The sequence below is a fragment of the Poecilia reticulata genome, linkage group LG10, assembly GCF_000633615.1.
Source record: "Poecilia reticulata strain Guanapo linkage group LG10, Guppy_female_1.0+MT, whole genome shotgun sequence".
Classification (NCBI taxonomy): Eukaryota; Metazoa; Chordata; class Actinopteri; order Cyprinodontiformes; family Poeciliidae; genus Poecilia; species Poecilia reticulata.
Genome location: NC_024340.1, coordinates 16,778,232 through 16,803,713, shown reverse-complemented (window position 1 = coordinate 16,803,713; position 25,482 = coordinate 16,778,232). Strand labels below are relative to the sequence as shown.

The window sequence follows — 25,482 nt, the reverse complement described above, 5'->3', positions numbered from 1 at the left end:
CGACGAAGCTCTCCAAGCACTTCTCCCCAACTTCTTCTCACGTGACTCAGATTGAAAATATGACATCATTTCCTTTCAGCATGTTTTGAGAGGAACCAAAATATTTGCTTTCTTCCCTTCAGAAGTGTTATTAATTCAGTCTGAATCAAAATTGACACCTCAGAATGCAAAAAAATAGACTTTCACAACCAAGTCCATTATTTTACATTGTATTCAATGGTAGTTATTAGCTTGAATGAACAACTCTGTGCTACACTTTTTCCAGTGTAGGGGAGGCTCTGTTACGTGGAAGCTCTGCTGCAGCTCAAAGGGGGCATTAGGTTTTGCACAGCTGAATGGTTGCCATGGAGATTAAAGGATTTCTCAAACACATTAAAGAATGAAAGCAACACTCCAGGTATGTTTTTGATGAGGGAATAATATTATATCATGATGCAAAACTAAAAAAGGTTGATTTTACATGATACTGTTCCTTTAAAACACTCCTTAGGAGTGCTTCAAAGAACTTGCCAAAATGTCGGAGGTGCTTTCCCAGCCTCTAAGCTGCACAGTGTCTGATGGCATTGCAATCTCTGGGTTGCAAGTTTAATCTCCAAAAACTCCACATATTTCCTGGCCCTCTTGGAATGCCAAGAGGGCCAGGGAAATTTTTTTAACTTGTGTTCAGGTGCCAGATGTTCCAGGACAATCTGCAGATGTTCCCTTCCCACCCAGTTATTAGCATACTCTAACAGGCTATTTTATTAGCAAGACCTTGGTACCAGATTGAATGAGTTGGTAACGTTTTGTTGTTCTATTGACATAAAAGTCTATTGCAGTTCCTGCAAATTTTAGGATAAAGTAACAATATTACAAGAATGAAGTTGAAATAATATGAGAATAATGATGTAATAATATGAGAATAAATTAATAGTATTTTGAGAATTAAGTCATAATATTTTGAGAATAAAATTGTACGAAAATAAAGCTGTGAGAATATGAGAATAAAGTCATAATATTTCAGGTATAAAGTCGTAATATTTAGAGAATAGATCATAATATTATGAGAGTAAAATCATACAAAAAGTTTAAATAATATGAGAAAAAAGCAATGATAATACGTGAATAAAGTCATAATATTAAAGAATAAAGTAATAATTCCTTTGAGGATAAGGTCATAATATTTCAAGCATAGATCATAATATTTCAAGAAAAAAAGTCGTATGAGAATAAAGTTGAAATAATTCAAGAAAAAAAGTTTTGATAATATGAAGTCATAATATTTTAAGAATTAAGTATATATTAAGAGAATAAAGTTTAAATGTATTACTTTATTATACTACAACTTTATTCTTGTAATTTTATATTTTTAATTTTCTTAGCGTGACCCTAGTACTCCGTCGTATGTTTCTTACATATATTGAGCTTTTTTTTTGTGACTAGATTAAAAAAGCGAACAGAAACAAAAGATAAGTGTAAAAAACAGAGCTAAAGTTACACTGACCTACTAACAGCTCATCAGACTCCTTTATAGAGATCTAAAACAGGCACGTCACGCCTACAAAGCAGAAAACAAGTACAGCCGACGTGACCAATCAGAATAGAGGTCATCCTTAAAGAGACAGGACCCATTTTTTAAGAGAATAAAAACGGTTCAATAAAGAAGAGCAAATATCATTGTCTCCCTTTAGTGAGATGTTGCTTTGTGCCATTAGATTATTAGAACCACTTTATCTAATTTCACCATGAAGGGAAGTCAATATGACCTCACAAAACAAATTATTTACCATCAACAGCCGATTCTCACAATAGCAGTCAAGTTTTCCACATTTTTACCAGCTAAAAATAGCCTTGAGTGCTTTCACAGGATTACATCATTACAAGGTAGGGATTCGTGGAGCAAAGGAAGCTCGATGAGTCGTCCGCGTCACATGCTAGTGAGTCAGGAAGAGGCTACAGGTGGAATTTCCCCTTCTCTCTCTCGCTCCTTTCTCTCTGACGTCATGTTCGGTCAGAGAGCGCGCGCTGCTGCCGCTGCAATCAAACATGTCCGACAAGGTGATCGTCAGGTGTGAAATAAAGAAGAAGAGAAAAGCTGGGGTTCGTTAAACAGCAGCTTAGGATTAGGGAACTTTGCAGACGTTTCCCCCTCCCTTCTGCTAACAGAAACAAGCCCAGCAAAGGGTATTTTTTACACGTGAAAAGCGGAAGTTCAATAGTTTTATTTCTCTATTCACAAGCCGGTTCCTGCCTTTCAGCGGGTGGTTTGAGGCTTCAGCCATCTCATGACTGTTTGTTTAGTCATAACATATGAACATTGCCATCTTGTGGTTATTCTTAAGATGCCAAATGACATTTAGTTCCACATTTATGACATGGAAAATACAGATATGGCATGGAAAAGCATCAACAAGTTATAAAGTTAAAAACAATTAAATTATTTTTAAAATACAATAAACATTCTACTGCCTAAAATGCAATAATATAGTACTTGATCATTTGCAGCGAAAATGATCAACATGTGAAAAGCTCAGCTGATCAGTTAATTACTTTTTTATCAATAACTATAGCGGGCATTTATTGTATCGTTTATAGAGTTTAATAAGAGATTTTTTTTTACAGAATTTGAACCGGGTTAAACTAAAACTGCAACTTGAGTTCAACATATTTATAGACTGAAATGGTTTTTTTAAATCTTTAATGTAAAATGTTAATTTTTTTGTACATGTTTGACTTAATTAGTGCTCTGAGGAGAGTCTGTCGGCTCCATTTAACGATTAATCGATTACTAAATTATTTGATTAATATTTCAATAATCCATTCATCACGAGTTATCCAATTAATCGTTTCAGCAATGTAAGTTTCACATTTACAATGAATTAACCAAAGTAAATAAAATCACAAATAAAGTGTGAGAGTCTAGCAATTTGATTCGGTTCTGATTTTTAGGGCGATGATTCAATTCAGAAACTATTTTCATCTCTGAAACTGTTTACACAAATAGAACATTTATTTAAAACAATGCATGTTTTCCAGAAGTGATCTGCACCACAGCCACCTTGGTAGGCAGGAGGAGTACAAAGCATAGATAAATTACGGCTTCGAGACAAAAAAAAGAAAGCAGAGTACTCAAAAACTATAATTGAGTATTGTTTGTAATGTACTTATGCCGTTTGTAAATTAGATAGCGCTAGTTCTAAGCTTGTGGCTGGTGTATTGTCGTCATAGCAACTCCAGTTAGTTACAGATTCCTACCAACCTGGCTGTCAGGTACAAAGTTTCCGGAAGTGTGACGTCACATGAGCGCTATGTATTCTATAAGGTTCCAATCTGTGTCAAATTACATCAGTTTACATTTAAGCAAAAACAAGTTCATGCATAAAATTCTGTATTTTTAAATACGGGTAATTTTTAAATTACCCGTATTAGGTTAGCTTAGCTGTCTGACTTTTACTTTGAAAAATATCAAAGAATTATTCAAAATATAATTTTACAAAATAAATGAAGCAGTTTAAATTGATTCAGAATTCCCAGGATGAGGTCTGTTACGATAACAAATTTTGCTGGGCGATAAGTTCTCACGGAAGTTATTATAAACGATAAACGATTATTATTTTGAGACCATTTTCAAATAATATAACAGAATGGCATAATGATGCAAGTACAGTCTCTCAAATATCAATAACCTTTAAATTCTACTGGACATTTAACACTGGAACTTGAAAACATTTTAAATATTCAAAATACATAAAGCAACAGAAATAAATAAAATAAATTATGAAGTCTGTGGGTAAAATAAGGGCTAGCTGAGACCAAAACACCATACTGAAGACTTTTGTCATCCAGTTTTTAGTAGAAAGAAAGAAAAGAAAAAATAAATAGTCACGCAAATGGAAATTATTGAGTTTGTTTTAATTTACCATGCGATTAATTGATTTATTGCAAAAGGCCTGCCAAGGTCTAGGAATTGTGATTCTCCATAGAATCGATTTTTTTTCTGCACCTCTATTTCAAACATTACCACCCCTAGCAACTTGCAGAAGAAACAGCTGTAGTCTTTCCCATCTCTTATAAGGCTTCCCTGAAAGCATTTGTGGAACTGGAGTGCTGCTTTCTACATGGGATAAAAGCCCAGTTCTTCTTTTTGTGGAGTTGAATCAATATCAAGGCCCATTAAGGCGGGTGGGTACATCTTCAGCAAGAAGAGGTGTCTGATGTCTGAGGAGCCCTTCGCCATGAAAAAGAGGAGAACGGCAGCTCTTCGCTGCTGCTGTCCTTGGTCATCAGAACGAGCCCGAGCAGCTCAGACTGCTGCCAAAGACAAAACGGTGCCAGGATAAGGAGGATACCGGGAACTGCTCTGGCCTCCACACACACACTCCACTGGTCCGAGGCTGTTTTCCTGCAAACTGAAAGCTATCAAAGCAGAAAGGAATGGGGCGAAGGAGGGGCTGCTGTGTGGGCAGCCGTGTGGCAAGACGTTCCTAAAGCAAGGGCAAACGATTGAAACAAACAGGATGACTTCATGGTGGAGTATATTTGGAAAGCCTTGATAATTGTTTTCAGGGGACTGAAGTTTCCAATTATCCACCGGGCTCTGCCAGTGTTCCCACCATGAGAAGACTTCAGAGGGGCGGACGGAAGGGAGGGGTTGGTGGAGGGCCGGCGGGTCGGACTGCTGGTCCTCTCTCTAGTGGGACGGTAAAACTAACATTTCGTAACTCTCCTCCCTTCCCTCTGCGTCACGACTCCCTGCTCTGAAGTGAGCAACCCTGGCCAGCCAATGAAACACTGTTTGTCTGTCCCAGGATACAAGCATCTCAGCCCAAAAATGTAAACATCTGGCAAACATTTTGACTCCCCACAGATTAGGGTGGATGAACAGTATGAAAAAAGCATTGCAGACATGCATTTGTAGAAAACACATAGCATCTAACAGTTTTCGTCAATATGTTCAGCCTGGAATGGTCTAAAGGAAAGAGTGACACACTGAGTCTCCTAGCAGGTTTTTATTTCTTGTTTTTAAGCTAAATAAAGCTGGACGGTCAACTTTATATAGTCATGGAAACTTTAACTTTGCCATATTTTTTCATGTTACAACCAGAAACATAAATGTGATTTTTGTCCTAATTCAAGGCAACTCAAATCTCTTGCAAACTCTGAAAGGTTTTACACCATTTCATTCAACAAAAAGCAGATGCCCTGTATTTCCTGAAAACAAAAACATTCCCACAGCATGATTTACCATGTTTCATGACGAGGGATGGTGAGCTTAAGGAGATGCACAGTCCTAATTATTCCATCAATCTGTAACAATCTGATTTCTAGAGAACTCAGGATTCTCTCCGACTTCTCTGATTAATGCCAGGTGGATCTAGACTTGGCCCACTTATTTTCAACAAAATCAACAAATACTTTTTATGGGAATTAGACTAAACGAGGCTGAACACGGAGGACTTTATATCTTAAAATTGTTATAAATTAGGACACAATTACACACTACTGTCTCAGCTAGAATCTGATTGTAATTGCTAAGGCAGGGCGAGTTTATTTGAAAAACAAACATTATATTTTAGTGGTATAATAAAGGAAAGTAATGAAAATTTAGAATAAAGACTAAAACTAATCATGATTCAGTTGTGATTAAGGCAACTCTGAACAAATTGGTTTGTAGTCTTGATTTAAATTAACTCATGATTTCGGCTGTTTTGCAGTTTTCTCGAAGTTTGTTTCAGATGAGAGAAACATAAAAACTGAATGCTGCTTCTCTATGTTTGGTTCTGGTTCTGGGGGTCCAGAGTTCACCAGAACCAGAAGACCTGAGTGGTCTGAAAGGTTGATACAACAACAACAGATCTCTCAAGGTCATGTTGGGACATTAGTAGGAGTGCACCAATAATCGGCCCCAACTGCCTTAATTTTGGGATATTGGTGATCGGCCAACACTTACATTTGTGTCAATCTTACCCACAGATTGTATCTACAATGACAAAGGTCTAAAAATCAACCACTCTGTCCATTGACTCTGCAACAGGGCCTGTTTGCATGTTTTCAGTTTATGATAGTGACTGTTTACAAATCAGTGACTTTCTTACTATATTTGGCAACATTTCAGACAAAAAAGTCAGTACTGGCCAAAGTCAAAATCGGCAGGTTAGGCTTATTAAAGATTGGTAATCGGCGATAGGCCAGAAAACTGCAATCGGAAACATTAGTTTTTCATCCCTGGAAATGTTCTTCAGGTGATGGAAGACTGACTTTGTAATTATATTTATGTGTCTCTGAATGTTCAGTTCTGAATCCATCACTACAAGGTTTTGGGCCTAATTATTAGTTTCTAGGTAACAGCAGAAGGTGTGTGCTGACTCTTAATCATTTCTCTTTAGGTCCAAAAGTTCAGTTTTTGTTTAGCTGAATAAAGTTAAGGGACATAACTTTGTTTTAATGCTCCAACACTTTCAGAAACTCCTTAATTTACACCCAACATCCCACAAAATGCTAAACATTGTACCAATAATGATGAAAAGTTGAAGGGGAGTGAAGACTCTTCCAAGGCGCTGCCTCTGACCAGGTCAACACAACTGTATACTGCTCATAACAAAACACTCCCTTCAAATAATGAGCAACTGAGAGACAAAACAACTGCTGTATTCTTCTGTGACTTGTGACTGCTATAAGAAGTGCACAGACTTTTCAGCGTGGTCTCAGCGTGGTCACATGCCAGCTGACTGACACAAAGGGGAGTCACTGTAATCTATGGAGTAGTGTGGGGAAAGACCTTCAGGGTGGTGTGCTCCTGCTGGTTATTAATAACATCTTTTGATTTCACCCACATTCATTTAACAGCACACAGAGTTTTGTACTTGTAGCATTCAGAAGTAAGTCTTGATACCATATCAACCTTGAGACTTCACATGATATTTCCCACTAGATAATAAAAATTATACTAATCCAGATCACCTTCCCAGCAAACAGTCACACCAACATGGAAGATTGTATTTAAATCCTGTTTGTACTTACCTTGGAAGAAGATGTCATCACTGAAGCACAATCCGGGGCTTTCTACAGGTACTTCACATCATAAAACGTCCAAATACATAATGACTCCTTTTAGTGCGACTCGGCAGGCTGTAACGGTGCTAACGCTACATCATCGCTCTGGCAGCCGTCAGATTTTACCCTCCCGTTGCTGCTTTCGTGTGCTTCCTGACACAAGGTCGCGGTTTTCTCCGACAGAGGCTGCTGATGCGTGGGGAATTCCTAGCAGTCACATTTTCCTGGGAAATAATTGGCCCGACAACAAAGTTTGGTAAAAGCCCTGCAAGTTCGCCTGTCAGCACCGAGAGGTTCAACTAAGTTACTTTTTATTTTACATCATATACCGCTTCTTTAAAAGTACGAAACAAAAAGGAGGAATTTATGTCATTAACGGGAGATTAACATCAAACAGGCTGAACAATAAATACGTTTTATAAAACGTTACTCACTCGCAGGTGTTCATTTGAAAACTGGAAGGCTCAAACGCGTAATTTTGCGGACGAAAGTGCCTTTTGCTTTGCTCGCCTGTACTCCGCGGACTGATAAGAATTGACACAGAGAGAAACAACTGGTAATGTGCATCTTCCGGGAATGAATGTCCAATGTGGGATGAGGGTAATACACGATAATTCCTGAACGGGCGGGGTCCGTGGGGATTTTTTTCCTCGGAAAACATTAACGAGTGATGTTTGAACATTATCTGACTGCTGACTGCTACGTCATGGATAAGATTTTTAAAATAATAGTTATTTAAGAATGAAAAGAATTGTTCCCATACCGGGAGTCGAACCCGGGCCGCCTGGGTGAAAACCAGGAATCCTAACCGCTAGACCATATGGGACTTATACATGTCAGACGACAGCTGGGCTTTTGGAAGATTACACCTGTAATTTTTAACTATTCAGGAGGGTCTATTACACACAGCATACATGAACTTTACAAAAGAGAATGAGCACATTTTACCACGTTTTAAAAATATTTTTAAAACAAGAATAAAAGTCTTACATCTAACCCTAAAATATTTTGTAACAAAATCAGAATAGTTCAAATAAATTAAGCTTAATTATTCTGATTGATTTAAGCATTCAATGTGTTTCCTATATAGTTTTAGAAATAAATTAAGGTATGTTTATGTGCCTTAAAACCACGCTGTATTTCATTCTTATTGTCCTGTTCTATTTTAAATTTCAGATATTGCTAATTTTGTCTCATCAATAATATTAATAGTTGAAAAATATTCTTCAATGCATTTTAAAACCATTAAGATTAGTTAAACGTAAACTTTATACCTTTTATTACAAAAAAGTCCTTTGTAAGCCACTCACAACATGGCGAATGCGCTGACGTATCGCCTAGTGGGCAACTACGATACATGGATACATGGATCCTAGCACCATCTTGTGGTCTTTCACCAGTACTACATACAGAAACTAGAAACACTTTCCTGTTAAGATAGTTGATTAGACTGAGCACAAATTGTTTCAGTTGACAAAGATAAAATATTAACTAATGCAAATGAGGACCAGATACACTGTGAAGCTATAGTGGGTCGCTGAATGCTTTTTGCTTCCCCAACAAAACGAAACATGTTAGCAAACATATGACGTAATTCATGTGGAGCAATCCAACTGAAAAGATAGGGTTCCTCGACTGATTTAAAAATGCTCTAGTTAAAACAATAAGGAGTTTAATCTAGCTTCAGAAAAAAACACTTTAATTCTACATATTGTAATTTATTTATACTACGTTGTTGTGATTTTGTTGCCATATAATATTACAATTTTATCAAAAGCAACCTCCCCTCCGTGGCGTAAATGGTAACGTCACAGACGAAAAGCAGCCCAAGTATTTGTCAAACTAATAGCAAACGTTGGCTGCTCAGCTATCAGTTGAGGAAATATAACACCTTACGGAAGATCTCGCTATCTTTTGAGCTCTCTTGTTTGTTTGTTGAGGCCTTAGTTCTTCAGATTAGCACTATGTCAACTCCGGCACGACGACGTTTAATGAGAGACTTTAAACGGTAAGTTATAGGGGGGAACAGAAGTAGCTAACATTAGCATCCTGAAGCTAGGTATTTTTGGGGTTTTTTTTTAGCATTAGCTCAAGTGACAAATACAAGGTAAACCACAAAATAGTCAATAGTCAAACAGATCTGTAAATGTCAACTAAATGTATCTTATTGTTAGTGTTACTTGTTTGTAATTACAGTTTAGTTTAATGGGAAACTGTTCGTAACGTTGACCAACAGGTCCGCGTCTACCGGCGTAAGCAAACCAGATTGTGGTTGTAACATTTACGTTGTGTAATTCAGGACCAGTGATTGCTTTTGATGGTGTACGAGCCACAAATATAACCTTTAAAAAAAAAAAAAAAGTGTATATGTTTCCCAGAGACTTGAACAGATGCGCGGATGTAGTTGAAGTCAGTGGCCATATGGTCCTTCAGCTAGAGGAAAGGTTGCTTCTAACCCGGGCCGTGATGGATCATCGCTTAAGGTTGGGGATCAGCAACCATCTGCCATGTAGAGGCTGAACACCTGCACTCACTAAGCACAGCTATCTGCGGCACATAGTCAATCTATGCATGTTCCAGTTAGACTCCACTAACGACCACAGACTTAATGATCTGATCCAGTTTGGCTCCACAGTAGAAATCTCTGTTACGTTGTTCTTTTACAGGCTTAACTAAGGAATGGAGTCTGTTTACCTTGAAGAATATTAAGTGAATGGTGTTATGCATAAGTTCCAATTGGATATTGTTGGATAACATTTCAATAATGTTATCCCTATTCAATAAAAAAATACTTAATGTACCCCAATGGAAAATTAAAAGTAGCAACTCTTATTGTTCAATTATCTTCAAATGATTCCCAGTAGCAGTCAGTCTTGTATTCTGAAGAGGCCTCTGACTGAAGACTGTACATACCAACACTGAATTTCTGGACACCAGACGCTGTATTGACGTGAATACATCTGTTCACAGGATAAGTTATTGTAAAACATGCCGCGCCATCATCCAACTACTTTCTGTTGTCATCTTCAGCGTTTGCTAGTGGCAACATCAGTTGTTAGTCATGTGACTGTACAGTGCGAAAAAAAACTGCTTCCATAGCAGTTTTGTGAAATAAACCAACTTGAATACAACCAAAAAAAAAAAACACATCATCCTATCACCAAAACACTTTATGAAAAAAGCTTTTATCGACATTGCCGTGTTTCCAGTAAGCAAATTTATTTTCAAAATGTCAAATTGCGCAAATGTGTCCAGTGGAAATGCAGCTAGTGACTATATTCTACAGTAACATGTCTTGTAGGCAAGCACTGCTAACCCATCTCATTTGCTTTTGCCACTTCGTTTTCAGTTTGTCTAGCTGTATCATTAAAGAGAAACATTGAAGTCAGTGATATGATCTTTGCCTATTATGATTGATGGAATAGATGCTTAAAATATTCAGAGGTCACAGTAAATTATTAGTCCTTTTTATTCAGCTAGAAGTCTTTTTTTTCCTATTAGTCAGTACATCACATTTATATCTACCTCAACAAAAACACACAGTATTATCCCAAAACATGTTTTGAGTGCAATTAGTTTTGACCAGTAGCGTCACACAGAAGTTTTACAAGGTTGTTTTAGGATAAATGCTACTTAATATTTTATACCCATTATAAGCTCCATTAGAAATTTCATTATTCATACCAAGGAAACGCAACACAGCAGTGATTGATTTTATTTCTCCATGAACATGTTCTGATGTTGTTTGTATTCAGGCTGCAGGAGGACCCTCCAGCTGGAGTCAGCGGAGCCCCGTCAGAAAACAACATCATGGTTTGGAATGCAATCATTTTTGGGTAAGTGAATCAGGTCAAGTCCAGGTTGTCAGCTGTACAGATGTACCTTTCCTTCAATGATCCTAATCGGTATTCATCAGGCCGTGTTGAAAAAGGTTGTTTTTCCTGTCTGAAAATGCAACAATGACGTCATTGTTTTGTGTCCATTTTCAAGTAATGCAATGGAAATGGGATGATGATGCTTTCAATTCTGAGGAGCATTTAACACTGAAACTACAAGACATTTTAAATATCCAAAGTAAATAAAACAACAGATACACCAGACTGAAGACTTTTATTATTCAGTTTTTGATTGAAAGAGAAAAATTATAAATCATGCAAGTGGAAATTATTGAGCTTGTTTTAAATTATCATGCGATTAATTAATTTATCGCTTATTGCAACAGGCCTACCAGTTACCACAAAAATCTTATGCAAAATGTAACATCATTTATTTAATGTAAAACAAATGGCTTTGTTTTAAGCCATTTGTTTTACATACATGTGATTATACAGTGATAATCACATGTATTTACGTTTTTTGGTTCAAGTAAAAAGACCTGAGGAAAAAGGTTAGAATAACCGTCCACCAACAAGCTTATAAATGTAATTGTTCAGGCTTTCTGCTTGTGGTTTGCTAACTTTAGTACATTTATTAAGAGTGATTAATTGCACTTTTGTAGTGTCTGCACCGTGGCTATCCACTGAAAATATTTCCTAATAACTAGCTGAAAATTGGTATCGACTGTAAAGAAAGAAAGAAAAAAAAAATTGGTGCATCACTAATAATGATAATAAGTAGTAATTGTTTGAGGCTGCCATTGACCAAGTACAAATCCTGATGTTTGTACTTGGTGTTAAGACTTGATAATAGCAAATAATGCTAAGAACAAGTGACTGCTAAAAAACAGAAGCAGTGTGTGGAAAAACTGCTGCATTGATTCCAGATTAATTTTGGTTGTGAGTCTTCCTAAAGGTATTTTTGATCGTCTGGAGCAATAAAATGTTTAGCAGAATGTCAAGGAGGAAAGAAAGCTCCAGCTAAAATGTCAGAGAAGCTTTTGTTGCTGATTTTCAATTGCAGATGTCAATTAAGGTGATTTCCAAACCAGCTGAAGTCACAAATGGAAACATTCAGGACTTTTGCCAATCTCTTATTAACCATGCCATTGAACTTTGTGTCTTTCACTCTGCAGTTACGTTTTTATGCAACACTCTTTTATATAACGGTTATATGGTGTAATAACGGCTATCCATTTAATGTCAGAGGAAAACAAACTTTTACTGCTGATAACTGGAATTTCCCAGACATTTATAAAATGATATACAACATATCTTGTTTCTTGTTTTTGTAGGCCAGAGGGAACACCTTTTGAAGATGGTATGTGTTTTCCTCTTAATTCATCTTCTTAAAACATAGAAAAACATACTCGGTTTGCTCAAAAATAAGTCTTTAAATTGTTGTAAATATTACACACAGAGATAAAGTTGGTATTCGTTTGGAGAATTTTAATAAAACACTAAATAAATTGGCTTTAGATCCTTAAATTCAGCTTTTAATTTACAATTTTTTGCTTTCAGGAACCTTCAAACTTACCATTGAATTCACAGAAGAATATCCTAATAAACCTCCAACAGTGAGATTTGTCTCCAAAATGTTCCATCCCAATGGTATGTCAACAAATCTTATTTTCTTAAATCTTAGATAAACTGAGAGCTTAAAGTAAGAAATGCTTTTAATGATGTTTTTTTTTTTCTTTTCTTTGTAGTGTATGCAGACGGTAGCATATGCTTGGATATACTTCAGAATCGCTGGAGTCCAACCTATGATGTTTCTTCAATCTTAACTTCGATACAGGTAATACAACTTTACAGAACCACAGTCCAGTAAAAACCCTCCAAGTCTGAACCGGAAGTGGTCTGAGCTACCAGGATGGCTGTCGGCTACAAAGCTACCAGAAGTGTGACATCACATGAGAACTACGTGAACACATTACTTACGGGAACTTTGTAGATGATGGCATTCTTGATATCTGTAGCTGTCATGAGTTGCTATGACAACAGCAAACAAGCCACAATCTTAAAAATAGCTTTCATCTAACTTGAAATTAATATAAATGCATTATAACTATTACTTGATTAGTTTTTGAGTGCTCTACCCACCTTTGTGTAATACTAATAAATATCAGTGATATTTAGTACTTGCTGCCAAGCTAGCAGCATGAGCTGAGTTAATGTAGCTTTTATCTGTAAGCTGAGACGAACATGTAGCCTACGTGTTTGTTACGACAGACTTGCTCTGCCGGTCACCAGAACGTTGCTATTCATGCAAAGAGTTTGAACATCCTTTACACATCCGTTTAAACATCGATTGTGCGCGTCCATGGATTTCAGGCTGGAAAGCTCCTGCATGGTGGTCACAAACTTCATGTTCTCTAAATGGTGAACTATTTCTTAGTATGAGATCGGAGGCAGCTTGTCCACATCATCTGACATATTTTCATTCTCCGTCTCATACGGGTCCAACAGCAGCCATTTTGTTTATGTCTTTTTTTTTTTTTGCTCATTGGTCAAGAGTGTCAAAATAGTTTCTTTTTGTTGGTCTCAAAGCCATGGTTCACTTGCATACCAAGATGGCGGTTCGGTGACATGGATCACTTCCGGTTCAGACTTGTGGAAGCTATGTATTGACTTGAACACTAACCGGCTGATGTTCTCTGAATATATAGTCTTTACTGGACGAGCCAAACCCGAACAGTCCAGCCAACAGCCAAGCAGCCCAGCTTTACCAGGAAAACAAGCGGGAGTATGAGAAGAGGGTTTCTGCTATTGTTGAACAGAGTTGGCGTGACTGTTGACACCTAATCACCAGGCACATGAACAGTGTGCACTGCAGAATCGAGGGAAGCCACCAATCCAGAAGACATCAGAAACACAGATATGACAACACACCTGTTAAGATCCTCCGGTATACTTTGTCCCCTTACTGTTGCTAAGTTTGTATGCTGTAGTGCTGTGGCATTCACTGCTGCCGAATGCTGCTGTTTGACAGGAGCAGTTAAAAGTTAATGTACCTTGTTATCTCTGGGTTACTTCCTATACGCCTGTTTTCTTTTTCAACACTCAATAATCAAACCTCTTCCTGGTAATTCATACATTGGGTATGTAGGGCTAGGTGGTTTGGTTTGTAAATACTGCCAGTTTATATTCACAGAAAATAAAGCAGTTCATTTTCAATGGGCCAACAACATGAAAACCCCTCAACCCCCTTTGTTTTTTTTTGTCTGCACATTGAAAGCCTTGGAGGGATAAAAAAAAATACCAACATGACTATCGGTCCCTCTTATTACTCAACAGATGCCTTTCGGGGTCAGTTTTTATCTTTTCCTGTACAGCCATGCCTTTTTTTGATTATAGAACCTGAGAAATATTAATAAACGTCTTACCTCCTGCTCCTCTGAAAAGCAGGATTTTAGCATCCTTACTGTTTTTACAGTTTCACAAGTTTCGACCCAATTCACCTGCATATGTAGGTTTATCTTTTACCACATTCTGGAGGGTGCATTACTTTTTTATGGGTTAAGAGCTATGTGAAAACATTTATATGCTATTTTACAATCCTATAACTATCAAATCTGATTACACTTTGGCAAACATTGGTGTCTTTTCAGAATACACAGCACTGGTAACCCATGTAACAAACTGTACATTCTCTTGTAAATAAAATAAATATGCAACTCTTCGTGATGACTTTTTACATCACAGTACATAAACTCAAGGGTATCTGCAGGTTTCAACAAGTTAAAAAAATTTAATGCTCTGCGATATTGTAAGCATCGCAAAATACCCCGTAGTGCCAAGCTGAGGTTTTGTTTTTGGTATCTTACGGTTTTGAAACTGACGGAGAACTCGGGTTATGCTAATGAGGCGTTTACACGACAATGACCCAACAAAAACTGAATTTTTGTTCCGTTTTTGTTGAATCATTTCCATGAAAACGTTCTAATTGCAATCTTTGTTTACACCGTAACTGTACACATAGAAAACGTGCAATGCTCTCGCTGCGCCTGGTTGGTGCTAGGTTCTTTGAAACTAGTGCGCATGTGTTTAAAAAAAAAAAGTTGTACTTGAAGGCACGTGGATTCGCGTTTCCCCATCAGGTGCTGTTCTCCCATAGATTGGGAGAAAACACGCATTGTGTGCGTCTGATTAGGGCGCATGCAGTTGGAAAAAGTGGGATAACTTTGCTGAAACACCTTGTTTGAGCTTTCACGGTGTCCGTAGCGAGCCCCGGACTGGAAGSTGTTTATTGTTTTTACCTTGGAATGGCCAACAGTCTGTTATTCCTATATCAATTTGATAAAATAGGGGCTTCCGCACTTCCCATATCTGCCTCCTCTGTCACCTTTTTCAGCAGTTAAAACAGTTTAATCCGTTGTGAACAAGTGTAATCTGTTGTTCCGAGCCGCCTTCAAACGCAACATGAACGCTGAGACCATAGACATAAGGCATTATGTCTATAGACATAAGGCATTATGTCTATAGACATAATGCCTTATGTCTATGGCTGGGTTTACACCTGTGCGGCAGTGAAGGAGACCTGCTGCTGCTTCGCAGGTGTGTTAGAATCATGGCAGCAAACCAGCAAAACGTAAATAACTTCACAGTTTTTCCCCCAAACTAACAGACTGAGTTGAGTAAAGCTGTTGGATGCAGGTGATGATAGCTAAACAATGACCTTAATTAACAAGTAGCCTGTAGGCTATTGATGTTGTCTATGTTCAGCTCCGTAGATTCATCCCCCCCCCCCCAAAAAAAATAAGTCGATGCCCCCCTGTTAAACTCGTCTGGAGCCGGGGCTGGTCCGTAGTTCTCTAGATAAGCGCTGAACAAGCAGCCGTGTATTTTGTCACCTGGGAGGTGCGGAGCGGTGAAGAGAGGCTGAGGGAACCGTATCTGATGGGGAAACACGAATTGAAGTAACACCAGCATTGTGAGTAGTTTCTTCTGTGGATTGTAGGAAGCAGCTATGTTTTGCGTCGTACTATGCATGAGCTGGGGATTCTCTGGAAGAAAAGATCCGTTTTCTCTGTTTACACAACAACGGACATCGATACGTTTCAGAAACATCGCACTCTGGAACCTGTTTTCAATATTTGCCGTTGTTAGAGAAAACATTCGGTGGTTTCTTGTAAATGTACACTATGATCACAACAAAACACTTCCGTTTTCCCCCGAAATCGTTGTCGAGTAAACGGGAAAGAAAAAATACAGAGAATAAACTCGTCTGATACGTCATATTACTAGGATAAAATCGAAATAAGAATAAAGTAATATATTGACTTCTTTCTGCAAATGTAATTATGTTTTCTAAGTGTGGTTTTAATACTCCGTCGTATGAAGCAGAAGTGAGCAAGTGGCGAAAACAAGCGATACATTGATGATCAACGCAGAAAAGCTCACTTGCTAGCTCGTTAGCATCTAGTCTAGAATCCATAGAATAAACCATAGACATAATTTCAATGTATTCATGTCTATGGAATAAACCGTAAACCACCTCGAGACGGAACGCAATGAAAAATTTTTTGGGCGGTCAAACATTTGCCTGACAGAAAAGTCCAAGATAAAAAAAATATAACCTTTATATGTTAGATTAAGTAGTCTTAACAAAATTTAAGGTTTGTGATTAAAGTCAAATCATTTTTTTTTTTATTTCAAGGCATTATTTTTAAGATACATTTAAGACTTTTTAAGGATGCGCAGCGTGGACAACCTGAACGCAAGTGAATATCAAACTACAATAGTCAAATGTTAAATAGTTAAACTAGAACACGGTTTTTACAGCTAATGAAAACCACAAATTCGGATTCTAAAATTATTAATGCTGAAATATTAGCTTTTCAAAGTCTTAAGATGACTTAAAAGACTTAATAAGCAGCAACTGCCTCAGGAAAGGCACATTTCTGTATTTAAAATGCTTTAAAATTGATGCAATTTCCTTTGAAAACTGGGTTTTCAGTTTCTGTAAGCCATAATTAACCAAATGAACAAAAGTAAACATCACTGTGGGATAAATCTGAGTTTAACTTTTTGCAATGGAACAAATTTTTCATCGACTTTCTAATTTATATAGATCTGCAAACGTATCTGAATTAAATTCAGCTTGTTGATTATTTTTCATTTATTTATTACTTACAGCTGTGAAAACAAGCAGACAGGTTAAGTGTACTCATACAAACAACCATCTAACAATTAAGACCACAGATTCTACATAAACGTTGTTTTTGGGATCACTGATGCAGCTGGCAGAATGATCTCCTGTAATTGAATTGAAAGCAAAAACTAAAAAAAATGAGAACATTCCTGAATACAGGTGCATTACCACAGTAAGGCTGGTATACATTTAGCTACAGTTAAGATTTTAATGCCGCTTTAATCCAGGTCTTGCATGAGTGAACCCTCTACAGTGTTTCCAAAGAAAAGCCGCGTACTCTGCAGGGTTCATTAAACAGTCAAACGGAAACGTTCAAGAAGCCAATTTTTAAAAACTGAATATAACTGAACGAGTTATTTTCAGCAATAAAAAACTGAAGAGTTGAGGTCTGGAGAAAGAAACTACTCACCCTCCAGTCAGCTAACGGTGAAGGAATGTCAAAAAACATTTTGTTTTTTTAGATTTGCTGAAATGTGTTATTACCAGGCATTTTTGGTCTAGTTTCTACATTTGAAATAAGACAAACTACTTGTTTTAAGTAAATAATGTTTTGTTATTGATGAAAAAGTACTAGTTCCACTAGCAGATTATTTCACTTATAACATTTTTCCTCTGTTATAAGTGAAATAATCTGCCAGTGGACTTTGTAGTTTTTTTAAAATCAATATTAAGGAATTATTTACTTAAAATATGCTCCTACACACTGCCGAAAAGCTACTTCTGACTGGGTGACATGAATTAAAAATAAAATCTGATTTTTTCATAATAAATCTGATTTCAATTTTTTCTTGTTTTTTAAGAAAATAAATTACAAATAACAGAAAATATTTTCAAAAGTGGTTTTTATTTCATTGTCTCTTCTGTGAGTTGTACAACAGAGTATTAGGGCCTGGCTTGCAAGAATGTTTAATTATGAGGATATAGTAGAACTATTAACAGAATAGACACAATTTTACAAGAACACATCTTAAAATTAAGAGAAAAAAGAAAAGTTTCAAGATCGTGACCAGCTGTGATTCGTCTTAGTTTCAAAGTCCTGCTGCTGAAAGTAATTTGATGCTGATATGTCAAAAGATTAACTACTTATTTATCTGTAAAGCCATTTCCAAATAGGTTGTTTTTTTTTGTTCGTTTTTTTTGGAGTTCCCATAAAATTACAACTTTGCTCTCCAAATATTATGACTTTATTACCATAATTAAAATAAATCATAAACTGGCCCTAATATTCAGTCGTAAAACATACTTGTCAAAGAAAATGGCCGCCGCTGGCATCACTCTGAACTGGGGAAACATAAGGAGTAAATTGGTGAAAAATAAATAAAAACCCCAGATTTTCCAAAATTTAAATCTTAGTTTTGTCTTATTTCAAATACGTTAAAATATCTAGAAATTAGACAGAAACACTTGGTGATATTTTGTGTTTTTGCAGTTGGACCCGATTCAGACGGGGCATCAGCGTTGGTCCTGGCTGGTCCGATCACATCTGGTTTCCCTTCTCACGCTTTCATAAACAGTCATATCTTGAGCTTTTATTTATTTATTCTAATCTTTTTTTTCCAATGGGATGGAAAGAAAACATTACTGTAATGATTTTAAGAACAAGAATCAGGTGCAGAAGTTTGAATTAGTGCTGAGGGTGTGGATTAAAAATATTTTTAAAAATGTAACCAAAATTTGATTTTTTTTTTCCTTCCAAAAAATAAAAAGTACAAATGAAATAAAGTATCTTAAACAAAAAAAAACTTATTTCAGTCATTCCTTCTGTAAGTTGATCTGAATTCAAAGTAAATTAAACAAACTAGTCAAACAAGATGGCCGCCCTGGGCGTGCTGCCATCACTCTGAACCATGGAAACCCAATGGTGAAAATTACATCTTCAAAACCAGATAATTCAATTATCGATAAAGCTGATTTATCGCCCAGCCCTAGTTTTAATTTACTTACCTATTCAGGCTCAAATATATTCAAACATGTTTAAATATTTGGTTAATTGTCCCTGAGTAAGTTGCAGAGAAATCGTACTTCCTGTAGCATTCGAACTTCCTGCATGATGCTGTTTGGACTTTTGACCAGTCTTCTTTATAATGAATATTTCCTGGCATTGACCTTTTAGGCATAGTTCATGAGTTCTGAATAGGGCTGAGATCTTTCTACTTTCCCTCAGCATGATGTTGCCGCCACCACCAGTGTGTTCTTGTGTCTCAAAGCATCAACTTCAAATCTACACTGCAAAAACACAAAATCTTACCAAGCATTTTTGGTCTAGTTTATACTGCAAATATCTTAGTGCAATAGAAATGAGACAAAACTAACTTACAAGCTACTTTTCAGCAGGATGTACAAGTATGATTTAAGTCAACAATTCATTGATGTTGATAAAAAGGTTCCTAGTTCCTCTGGTAGATTATTTTACTTATGGGAAAATGTCTGTTAAGTGAAACAATTTGCCAGTGGAAATAGTTGTTCTTTTAAATCAAAATTAAGGATTTACTTAAAACAAGCTCATATCTTGCTGAAAAGTTACTTGTATGTTAGCTTTGTCTTATTTCACACATACTAGAAACTAAACCAAAAATACTTGGTAAGATTTTGTGTTTTTGAAGTGTAGCTCAAATGTTTGTCTTGACTGAGCAGAAAACTAACTTAAGGTGTTTCTTCCATATTTGGTAGAATATGTGGTTTTCAGTTTCTGAACCTCCTAACCAATTACATTTCATCAGAGGTGGAAAGTTTTTAAGTGTTAGTGTTGGGATAAAGAGATTTTGAAAAGATGTGGATTATGCTTAAAAAATCAGGTCAGTGGCAGAAAGTCATCTAATGTTAAAGAACTATACTAATTCTACCAAGAGCAATCAATTATCCCAGTAAAATTAAGCTAAAACTTTAATTAAAAATCTGAAAGCAATGTGTTTTTGTAAATTAGCCAGAAGCTAAAGGGTTGTTTGTATAAATTTGAGCCAAAATGTATAATTCTTAATCCACAATAAATTCAAACTTTGTTCTCCCAAATCTTGTTTTCAAAAGTTCTTTGTTGTTATTTTATCCTGAAACATTATCAATCGAACAGCTAAATTAATGTTATTGTAACATTTGATGCAAGCTGTGTGTAGAGGTACATGTGAAGCAGCTGAATGATCCCTACTATCAGGTATGAATGGTGACATTTAAAGCCAGGACGCATGCTGCTGCCATGTCTGAACCGGGCCTTTGCTGTGATATGCTTTGAAGTAAAACTCGGAGGAAATTTCCAATTTATTTTCATGCAGTTTAATGAGACGCCTGAGGCTTGACGAGCTCGTACCGGCCCACCTGTCCTTCCTGTAAAAGCTGACCAATCAGCTGGTCTTTGTGTACTTTCCGACTGACGACCAGAAACCGGTCCCATCCCTGTCCGTAGGATTTGCTGCGCAGCCCGTATTTTTGGGAGATCTGGTGAATCTGCTTGCGCTCGTCGTCGGTGAGTTCGTTGGAGAAGCGGAGGTCGTCCGTTCTGTCCGAGCTGGCGTAGTTGCGGATGACGTCCTCAATGTCCCGCTTGCTGAGCAGGTTTCCGGCTTTAACCATTTCCATGCCCAGACCCTCCCTGGAGAACTGCTCCTTGACTCTGATTGGCTCGGCGATGCCGTCGCCGTCCCGGCCGAGGCCGCCGCCTTTCCAGCCCATCTTTCGCAGCAGCTGGTTTCCGATGTTGTCCTCCTTGATCTCCTGCTTCAGCGCTTCCTCGCCCGAGCGAGCGAGGATCTGAGAGCGGGAAATGGCGCCGTTGTGTCCCTCCTTCCTCAAGTTGGACTTGACGACCGCCTGAGTCTGTCGTAAGGTGAACAACGCCTCATTCGCTGCAATGTGCTTCACTAACTTCTTCGGTCCAACTCCCGCTGCGACGTACTGCCCTTCCAGGTAAACTTCGCACTTCCAGTGATGATCGGGCAAAACTGAGAATCTGTAATCCGCAGTCACTTTGTTAAACTGAGCCGTGTCGTTGATGATGCAGATGGCGTTATCGTTATTCTCCAAGATCACGAGCTCGCTCAGTTGCTTCTTTTTGACCCCAAAAGAATCGCCGTCCGACTGTGGCGGGAAGCAGTTGCCAGAATCCTGTGGATTATTTCTAAAGGACTGTTTCTGCCAGGGCTGCCTTTGTGCTTGGTTGAGGCGCAGCTTCCTCACGGCCTCCTCGGCGGCGGCATGTTTGGAGCTCTTCTTCGTCCCCATCGCCTGCGCTATCAGCTCATCCTGCAGGAAGATGCTGCACTGCCACAGGTTGCTGGGCAGCTGGACAAACTTGTAGTCAATCTTCATGCGGTTGAAGGCGTTGGAGTTGTTCAGAATGCAGATGGCGTCGTACGCGTTGTCCATCACCACAAACTCGGTCCAGTGCTTGTTTCGGTCGGGCTCGTGTTGGCCCTTGGAGCCCGGTGTCGGCTTGTCCTCCGGGTTTCGGAGCGCCGGCAGGAACGCCGGCGTCGGGCTGTGTGTCTGGCACACGACTATGTCGCTGACCACCAGGTGTCGGTATCGACGCTGCACGACGCGGACCTCCACCGGCTTCAGGAAGAGCTTCACAGCTTGCTCGGATGCGCGGTCTCTTGCACCGTTTTTGCTGCCGGAGTATCCGGTTGCCAGATACACGCCCTGACATCTCAGTTCGCAGGCGTAGCCGTCCGTCGGCACTTTCCTGTTCTTTGGCAGGTCCGCCTGCGGGATATCCTTCAGGTTGACGTAAATGTACTCCGGGTTGGTCTTGCAGGCCTGGATGCTGCGGCTCAACATGAAGTTGTAGTTCGGTGAGTCGCTTCCTGTCATCAACACAGGGTGATGACTGGCGACGGACAACGCGTTGGCAACACTGGTGATCAACCTCTGCTTCTCCTCTAGCGTGGAGTGAGATATTGGAAGAGGCTTCGCGGTCTCTGCTGCTTTGGGACTGGCCGCGCTTGGGTCGCTGTAGACTCTGCTGAAAGGCCGGTCCTGATAGCCGTAACCCAAACCCTGACGACCCGAATCCCAGCTGCTGGTTCTGCTGCCGCCGCCACCATTGTAGCCATTGAACCTCCGCGGCTTCGAGTACGAGTTTAAGCTGTGAGAGGAGGAGTGCGCTACGTACTTGGCGGTGTAGTCCTGCTGCGTTTTCGCCATGTAGTTCGAAGACGACCCGCGGCCTCCATAACCCAGTCCACTAGTGCTACCTGAGAAACCGTCTCGGTCCTTGTGGGAACCCCAAAAGTCACTCGAGTGTGACGGCACTCGGTCGAAAGCGGGCCTGAGGGAGGAGAAGCCTTGCGCCCATCCGCTGGCGGCGGAGTGGTGGGTCTCCCACTGTCTGGCGTCGTGCGACTCACTCTTCCTGCGCTCCTTATCGTTCTCCTTCTCATCGGTGCCGGTTCCTCCGCTGCTCCCACCGCTAACGAAGTGCACAGGCTCAAACCGAGGTCGGGGTCCAAACTTGGTCAAAGGCATTTTCCTCATGGGTTCGTCTCCTGCAAAAACCCAAAGTCAGAACTAAACCAAAGGAACGCTGAGTTTCTGCTTATGGAGCGATCTGTCTAAAGAAACCAGGAAGAGTGGAATCATTTCTAATTTTAAGATAATAAAATGTAACATTCCATCTTGGTATGACAGGATTTCCCCCAGAAGCCCAGTCGTAGGGCAGTAATCCAGGAGCCCTCCATGTTTTATAGTTAAAAATGTTTAAAGTTGGCAGGAAATTTGAAAATATTACTGGTAATTATGTGTCATTAGAAGACATTAATAACACAAGTAAAGCCTGAAGGCCCGCCAGGCTTATAATGCACTGGGGAAACCCTGAATAATGAATTATATTGATTCAGTAGTGCTGTATCATTACAAATATATATTTTTCTTTATTATTATCTTTAAATATCCTAATTGCCTGTTTTGCATTTAAAGATGCTTGATTGATGACTAGGTGGTTATGGTATAGTAACTGACTTGAGAAAAGGGTAAACTATATGAAATTATTTATCTTCAAACTATTATGTTTAAGTACGAACATATCACATGCTGACATTAACTGCAATTGATCAGTTACTGTGAAAATACTTCTTCCCACGTTAAAACATTAGTATTGTTTTACTGGTTTAATATATTAAAGCACAACATTTTACTTAATTTACCATTTTTTTATTTTGCAAATGTCAATAAAATAGTTTTTTTTCTTTGGAGGGATATGGGCGATAATAGTATAAATAATATACATACATACATAGAGAATTGAGCCCAAAATTATTGAGACTATAAAGATTATTTTCTTCAAACTATTCTTCTGTATATTATTTATGTCAACATGTGACATGTTCATTTTAAACTGTAAATAAATTTTAAAATATATAAGAGCTTGTTTTAGAAAAACAGAAAGATGGTTTTAATATCAGTTGAAGTGAAAATACTTCCCACATTAAAACATTAGTACTGTTTTACTTATGAGTTATTCTTTTATTTATTTTAAGATGTGAAAGCACAACATTTTATGTTAGTTTACAAATGTGTTGTTTGTTTGTTTTTGCAAATATATGTAGATAAAATAGGAATTTTTTGAGATGTAGGAGGGAATCTCAGTTTAAGCCTAAAACTATTCATACCCTTATAATACTGAGATGTCCAATTGTTTTTATTCAATCAGAGCATTTGGTAGAAAATAAGAGGAGCATTTCGTTTTGTCCATTTTATTTATATCTACTTTAAAAATTGCATGTCAAAAATAATCTATAACCTTCACAATGTTAATTAGCATTAGAGCAACAAACTCCTTGTTATAATTATAACCCTATCACAATAAATTGTCCAAGTAATTATTGCCTAAACATATATTTTAGACTAATTCAATTATATATAGTGTTTAATGTGTATAGACATAGAGTGGTCTATATAGTTTGAAAACAAAATAAACAATCCTAAAAAAAATAAATAAAAGTAAAGAATTATGGTTTTAGACACACAAAGCTACGGTTAAGCAAAAATAATGAGAAAAATGTAAATAATGTCAACACAACTCTGATAACTCACTGCCATCTGATGAAATGGGTCTCTTTTTAGCTTCAGAACCACCAGGACTTGGGTCAAAGGAGGGCATTTCGCCAGTGTGAGTCCCCTCTGCCATCACCAGGACTGTCCGAATCAGAACCGGATCATACCTGTTACTGGAGCCAAACACCTACATGAGACCTCAACGTGTCTGAACACCATGAATGAATGACAGTCCATACTGTTTTAGCATGCTGCCTAAAACATGTATTAAACAATCGCTCTTATACACGGTTTTATAGCAGGTAGCTTTCATATTAAAATGCGGAAAAACAGCCGAACTTTATGACAACATTGTGGTTTTACAAAGTGACGCAGTTCATGAATATTTCAGAAGTTGCCACGTTTAGCTAGCTAAATAACAATGCAACCTAAATAACACGTTCCTGAAGAGTTAGTGATGCAGAATTACCTTAAGGTGTGAGCTTTGGTCCTGTAACACCTCTGTCATTTAACCAAGCAGAATCAAATGTTCAATATTTGTGATAAAAACCGGTTAGTATCCTGTGCTAGCCTCACCGAGCTAGCTTCGCTGATAGCATTAGCTACCTAGCTCACTCTGCTCCGCTTTGAAAGCGAAACTCTGAGTATTTGTAACATCAATGAATCCATTTTGGTCTCTACTGGAACAAGTGAACACGTGTTTTCAACTGCGAGCTTTAAACAGCGGGGAGTCTTTCACCTGTCGGCTACGCGTTTATCCAAGCAGGAAGCGACCATTTTCTAGCCGCATCCTCAGGAAAATCATGGCGCCTGTCTGAACATTGGCCCGTCAGGCTTTCCGTACTTCAGCCTGACGCCTATAAATCTTTTTAATAATATAAACATACACTCTAAATTCCGCAAAGCAAATTTTACTTCTGAGCTGTGAATCTAAATAATTTTCTTGCAGAATATCAGTTTTGCCTAGCCTCATGATTCAGGTTATTTACTTATTCCAATGTAATCAACTAAGTGTGCTTACTTTTGTTTACTTGAGTACAAAAATTAAGTGAGAATATTTAAAAATATTTTTACTCAAGTAAAAATATAAAATAGCTTTTACTTAAAAGTCGTGTGAACATTTTTTAATTTTAAAAACTAAAATGAAAAATAATTCATATAAACAAAAGATTTATAAAATAAAATCAGGAAAAAGAAACATTTTAAAAATAAAAATAAAAAGCACTGCATAATAAAGATACTCCCAAAAGTAATTTTTTTCCATACAGTTTTGTTAGTAAATGTAACTAGTTACTACTAAATCTGCGTTTTGTCTTGTTATTTTTGCTTTATGTGTATACAACTTTATATATATATTTTATATTTTTAGTATATTATTTTGTTATATATTGTTGTTTTTCTTTCTTTTCTAATTTTTTTTATCTCCTTTTTTAGATT

At 37.8% G+C, this 25,482-nt stretch overlaps 3 protein-coding genes and 1 non-coding gene across 7 annotated transcripts in view; 1 reads left to right on the top strand and 3 right to left on the bottom strand.

Moving 5' to 3' along the window:
* Window positions 1-7,624, bottom strand: part of elf1 (E74-like ETS transcription factor 1) — a 66,053-nt gene extending 58,429 nt beyond the window's left edge. Inside the window, exons 1-2 of one of the 2 annotated variants that reach the window (XM_008420599.2) lie at window positions 7,467-7,624; window positions 7,000-7,256 (exon numbers count right to left, since the gene is read on the bottom strand). The gene's annotated coding sequence lies outside the window, so the exon portion shown is untranslated. Of the gene's footprint in view, window positions 1-6,999 lie in introns of both variants that reach the window. The other variant, XM_008420596.2, reaches the window with a different exon arrangement.
* Window positions 7,625-7,786: 162 nt separating this feature from the next.
* Window positions 7,787-7,858, bottom strand: trnae-uuc (transfer RNA glutamic acid (anticodon UUC)). The gene has a single exon. It is a non-coding gene; the product is annotated as a tRNA-Glu (tRNA).
* A 988-nt stretch (window positions 7,859-8,846) lies between these two features.
* ube2a (ubiquitin-conjugating enzyme E2A (RAD6 homolog)) lies at window positions 8,847-14,589 on the top strand. The gene is made up of 6 exons (XM_008420607.2): window positions 8,847-9,040; window positions 10,788-10,868; window positions 12,203-12,228; window positions 12,429-12,518; window positions 12,617-12,705; window positions 13,577-14,589. Exons 1-6 carry the CDS (start codon window positions 8,997-8,999, stop codon window positions 13,703-13,705), a joined length of 459 nt encoding a protein of 152 aa, XP_008418829.2. The 5' UTR covers window positions 8,847-8,996; the 3' UTR covers window positions 13,706-14,589.
* Window positions 14,590-17,886: 3,297 nt separating this feature from the next.
* On the bottom strand, window positions 17,887-24,889 carry nkrf (NFKB repressing factor). Of its 3 annotated transcripts, none has more exons than XM_008420608.2 (3): window positions 24,785-24,889; window positions 24,085-24,218; window positions 17,887-22,538 (listed from the first exon to the last, which is right to left on the bottom strand). In XM_008420608.2, the coding sequence occupies exons 1-3, from the start codon at window positions 24,820-24,822 to the stop codon at window positions 20,329-20,331; spliced, it is 2,382 nt and encodes a 793-aa protein (XP_008418830.1). In that variant the 5' UTR covers window positions 24,823-24,889; the 3' UTR covers window positions 17,887-20,328. The 3 variants fall into 3 exon arrangements, with proteins under 3 accessions (XP_008418830.1, XP_008418832.1, XP_008418831.1); XM_008420610.2 differs by having other exon boundaries at window positions 24,515-24,880; XM_008420609.2 differs by having other exon boundaries at window positions 24,085-24,212; window positions 24,785-24,876.
* Window positions 24,890-25,482: the final 593 nt, after the last annotated feature.